The sequence below is a fragment of the Hordeum vulgare genome, chromosome 2H (genome assembly GCF_904849725.1).
Source record: "Hordeum vulgare subsp. vulgare chromosome 2H, MorexV3_pseudomolecules_assembly, whole genome shotgun sequence".
Classification (NCBI taxonomy): domain Eukaryota; kingdom Viridiplantae; phylum Streptophyta; class Magnoliopsida; order Poales; family Poaceae; genus Hordeum; species Hordeum vulgare.
The window spans coordinates 202515298-202520416 of record NC_058519.1 but is presented as its reverse complement, the minus strand read 5'-3'; the positions used below and the strand labels follow the sequence as shown (position 1 = coordinate 202520416).

General features: G+C 42.1%; 1 protein-coding gene across 1 annotated transcript; it reads left to right on the top strand.

Moving 5' to 3' along the window:
- Positions 1–768: 768 nt before the first annotated feature.
- LOC123429920 (syntaxin-132-like) lies at positions 769–3618 on the top strand. Its single transcript, XM_045113889.1, has 13 exons — positions 769–878; positions 1204–1311; positions 1401–1457; positions 1592–1640; positions 1739–1827; positions 1920–1993; positions 2307–2349; positions 2431–2491; positions 2594–2619; positions 2711–2788; positions 2892–2972; positions 3213–3278; positions 3369–3618. Exons 1-13 carry the CDS (start codon positions 861–863, stop codon positions 3528–3530), a joined length of 912 nt encoding a protein of 303 aa, XP_044969824.1. The 5' UTR covers positions 769–860; the 3' UTR covers positions 3531–3618.
- The last annotated feature ends 1501 nt before the right edge of the window (positions 3619–5119 follow it).

The following is a 5119-nucleotide window of genomic DNA, read 5'->3' as shown; positions in this document are numbered from 1 at the left end:
ATGGTCTCTCCTCTCTGTCAGAAAAGAAGGGCATGATGGTTAGCCGTGAGGATTCTGTTTTACGACGTTGTTCGCTGCATCTAACGGACAAGGGCACATACATCCAACGGGCCAGTGAGCCGGCTGATCCTCGATCAGCCGGCTGACACCTAGCATGTCCCTTTAAGAAAAATCAGAAAACTATTTTTTTTCTTTTTTAAAAAATATTCAGAATTTCAGAGAATGTTTAAATTTTAAAAAAAAAACAGGTGTTTCAGATTTTTCAAAAATTATCGGCATTTGAAATTTTTTTTTGCATTCTTAAAAGTTGATCCCAATTTCTTTAGAACCAAAAATTGTTCAGTTGTATAAATTATTCAGAATTTCAGAAAATTTTGTGTTTTAATATAAATTGCTTTTTAAAAATTGTTTGCAAGTTTTTAACAGCACGCTACAGTGAACCACGGTACTGTACTAATGTGGCAGCCCAGTCAGGTTCCCCTGTGGGTAACGCGCGCTATTGAAAGCAGTGAGCGTCCAATAAGAGCTCCCACATAGGAGCACCCCCGGGTAGGAGGCCGCACGGTGTAGGTGCCGGTCAGCAGGTACTTGGACTTACGCCGTGGCTGTTTCCACGGAGACGCAATCGCTGTCCACCCATAGACGGCTAGACCCCAAGCAAAGAAAAGAATTAACGTCCTTGTTAATTTCTTACTAAACCCAGTTGTCTGGTATAGTTATTTGGTTCCATCGCTGGCTGGCCGGCGTTCCACACCAAGGCGGTCTTTCCAAAGTCACCATCACCGTAAACATTTCTTCATCTCATCTTCCTTCGCCTCTCTCTCTCTCTCTCTCTCTCCACACACACACACGAAGCCAAGATGAACAATCTTTTGACGGTAATGTTGTTTACAGTTTACAAGATTATTTCTGTCCAAGATGATGCGGCGGTTCCCTTTCTTCCTTATTACGTGTGCTTCTTCTTCTTTTTCTCTCTGTCAGCCGCCGTAAATCAACGAACGAATAGATGCAGTTCGTTTATTTTCTAGTGTCATCATAGGTCAATAATTAGACGGGCTGCAAACCCTGACTGATTTCCAGATAAGTCAAACATGAAAAGTAATCGGTCATACGTCGAAATCCCATTTGTTGCAACTTCCAGTTAATAGGTCGAACTTGCAATTACTGTATAATTGTTGATGCTTTTGATCAACTGAATCATAGGATTCTTTTGAAATGGACGAGAACCCCCCAAAGGAGAGGGACATCGAGATGGGGCGCCAGAACTCCAAGAACAAATCAGATTATGGACTCGAAGACTTCTTCAAAGAGGTCTGTTATCTGTTGTGCATCCAGAGGACAGTTTGTTTACCTGTAAAAAACCATTGTCCTGCGTTCTTAAAGTAAGGTGTCTTATTTAGGTCAAAGAGATCGAGATGCTTCTGGACAAGATGTCTAATATAGTTCAGAAACTTCAGGTAATTTTTGTTTCAGACGTCTCAAAAATGAACTCCTTTTCTTTTTAAAACAGTACTTAATTACATTTTGCCATCACCTTAGTCTCTAACTTGTACTATTGACAAGGAAAATCAATCTTTCTTTCCACCTGCAGGAAGCAAATGAGAAGTCAAAATCAGTCACTAAGGCCTCTGCAATGAAAGGTTTGAAGTCCATCCTGTACTTGTATAAGGACTAATTGCATTTCTGAGTGGTAATGTGGCATGATACAAGTGGAATGTTTGAATGATGCGTCTCCCAGCAATCAAGGGGCACATGGAGAAAGACATCGATGAAGTGGGGAAGATCGCTAGAAGCATAAAAGTGAAGCTAGAGCAAATGGACAGAAATGTACTGCCTGATTATATCTTTCTAGATCAGTAGCACCTGAATTCACCTGACTAAAACAATGTTCAGGTTTAACTATCCTTTTCTGTTTCCAGAATCTTGCTAACAGAAAGAAGCCAGGTTGTGGGAAGGGCACAAGTGTAGATCGATCGAGGATGTCGATGACCATGTAAGATATCCCTCCCTTTCTTGGGTAAATTTAATCATCGACAGATTGCTAGACAGCATAAACGGATGTTTCTAATCTCTAACAAAACCGACCCTCCAGTGACCGCTAAAACCAAAAAACATCTATACGTGACAGCATAAACGGATGTGACATAATATATCTGACTATAATCCAGTTCTTTCCGGGGTGGCGGACCTATACCAGTTTAATAACGACTTAGTCCAAAATCATTTAAGCTGTCTGAAAAAAGTTTAATGTAATGCTTTTTCCACCAACAAAAAGTTGATATTTCGCTCGCTCTTGATGATTGCAGTGCACTGAAGAAGAGGCTTAAAGAAAGAATGAACGATTTCCAGGTTTGAATATCTAACTCACTGCCCATCTTCTGCGCTGAAACGAACAAGGAGCATGCACTGTAGTAATCCATATTTTTACAGAATTTAAGGCAAACTATCCAGCAAGAGTATCGAGAAGTCGTTGAGAGAAGGATCTTCACAGGTCAGGAGAGCTTTATTCATAATGCACTATACTCGTGCATATAATTTCAGTTTAAATCGTCTTGCTACCGTTTGTTGATAAACCTGAATGTTGGAACTGCAGTCACTGGAACAAAGCCTTCTGATGAGGTGAGGATGCTAGTCCTACTACATTTTGTACATGAAAAATGGGAAATGCATTTGCCTTTCTGATTTAAATTTGCCATAAAAACATGACTAGGTGATTGATAACCTGATTGAGACCGGAAGCAGCGAGCAGATCTTCGAGAAAGCAATTCAAGGAATCGGTCGAGGGCAGGTTGACTGTGGTTTATTCTCTCCCCCCAACAACTTGTGCTGCGAACCTCATGTTATCGAGTCTGATGATTTTTCATTTTTCATAAATTTCCATCGGCGAAAAGATTATGGCCACGGTTGAAGAAATTCAGGAACGGCATGATGTAGTGGTGGATATTGAAAAAAAGCTTCTAGAATTGCAACAGGTAATTTTAGGAGATTTCACGTTTTCGTTTAGCTCTTGGTCAAAAATCAAAACTTCAGAGAGCTTTGTTCTAACTTTAGAGTTTGTCAATGTTCTTTATTTGTCGCTTTTGTTTCGGTTAATCGGTTTCATTGATCTTTTTCTTTTGCTAAAAAAATAATCAAGACTTCAACTGAACCTCTATCGTTTCCATGTGTTCTTGTTGTTAGTTTACTAATAGCATCTAACATTGTGGTTTCAGATTTTTGCAGACATGGCAGCGCTTGTCGATGCGCAAGGAGAGATTCTGGATAACATAGAGAGCCAGGTCTATTAAATCTTACTGAGAATTTTATGAGTTCATCGTTTTTCATGGAAAGTTAGATGTTCATGCTTGCTGTTGTGTCTCAACTCCCAGGTTCAGAATGCTGTAAACCACGTGCAAACTGGTACCGAAGCGTTACGCAGCGCCAAGAGCCTGCAGAAGAAGTCAAGGAAGTGCATGATGATCGCAATTATCATGCTTCTCATCATTGCGGTGATTGTCGTGCTTTCAGTTCTAAAGCCTTGGGCTAAGTAGAAGCAAGAAATTCCCTTTCTGAGATGCATGTTGCAAACCCTTATAATTGATATATGTACTTGCAGTGATCCTTTCTGATGTACTTAACTGAGGGTGCTTTAATCATTTATATACTTAGTTACAGTAAATATATTTGATTAAGTTTGATTTGGCATACGACGGTTTTATAATCTGAAGTGGAACCAAGACACAGCTGCTTAGAGCTCTAAGAACTTCATTGTCGTTGTTGAATAAATTTTTGGCAAAGAGAGCCTTGACTCAGTGGTTGGACATGCGGTTGTGCAGCTCAACGACCCGAGTTCAATTTCTATAATTGACACATGATGCACAGGGGTGCACAGGTTCGGTCGGTGGCCGGAGCCAGTGATGCCGGTGTTAGAATTAATGGGCTTGGCCCATCTATAAAATTATGAAATCTCAAATTGACCCCATAAGTAAAATGACAAGTGGTTGTGTGGTGCTGCTAAAGTTTAGTCACATACCGCTAGTGGAGGAAGTATTGGACATCTTTATATAGTGAGTTCTCCCCACCACTCTAAGTGTGTGTTGAGAAGAGAAAGGAGAGAACCACATGTGCGCTCGCTCGCTTGGCCGGGCCGGGCGTACGTACGACATGGGCGTGAATGGTCCGCCAAATTCTGGTCAGATGCCTTGCGGGGGCGCGGCTTCCTTTTGCCGTTTTATTTTTATGTCTTGGCAGACAAGTTAATTTCTTGTCCGGTAAGTATACGACTTGGAAACCAAGTCGGTTTGAGACGTGGTCGCGACACGGAACCGATCTTGGTCCTCCTATATATACTGCTTATCGTGGTCGGCCAAAGACACACCGAAAAACATCTAGGGTTTTACCTCGTCTCACAACTTGCGCCGCCATCGTAGTCTACCTCATCCCGAGCGCCGGCGTCCAACGGCGAACGGGAGAGCAGGTCTCCGGAACCAGTTGCCTTTGTAATCCTGTACGTGAGAGGGCAAATTAGGTTTTTGGGAAGCGCTCTGCGCGACTGCTCGCTGCTTCCACAACGGGTCGTCTACCTAGCAAGTCGGGCGGTGCTGCGTACCGCCGCCGCAAGCGTCGTCTACTTCGTCCCGTGATCACCAACATCATCGTCAACAACGTAGCTGCACCGAACACATCTGCTTCATCTACAAACGTTCGGTACGTCCATCATGATCCCGTTGGCCTGATGAACATGTTAGATGCGTACACATTTTGCTATACAGTGTTGTTGCTATTCATGTTGTCTAGTGCATCTAGTATGTTAGAGTTTCACATGTTAGTAGCTAGTATCGTCATGCTTTATATTCTGGAATTAATCATGGAAATTGTGCCTAATTACTCAACAATTCAACAATCGAAAAACCTAATTGTAGGCAATTTCCTGAGTTAATTATGGCTAGATTTTCTGATGCACTCAGGCCGGATAAGTTTACCGGTGTGCACTTTAAAAGGTGGGAAGTGAGATCCACGCTCTGGCTTACTGCTCTGAAAGTTTTCCATGTTAGTGCTGGCATGCGAGAGGGAGCTTCTGATGAAGATCAGAGAAAGTTCCAGGAAGCCAACACTATGTTTGTGGGATGTGTTTTGAGTG

Bases quoted from the DNA above. Each gene is read 5' to 3' on its own strand.
- LOC123429920 (XM_045113889.1), top strand. The intron at 1,312-1,400 runs GTCTGTTATCTG...TGTCTTATTTAG, and splicing joins TCGAAGACTTCTTCAAAGAG to GTCAAAGAGATCGAGATGCT. The intron at 1,458-1,591 runs GTAATTTTTGTT...TTCCACCTGCAG, and splicing joins ATATAGTTCAGAAACTTCAG to GAAGCAAATGAGAAGTCAAA.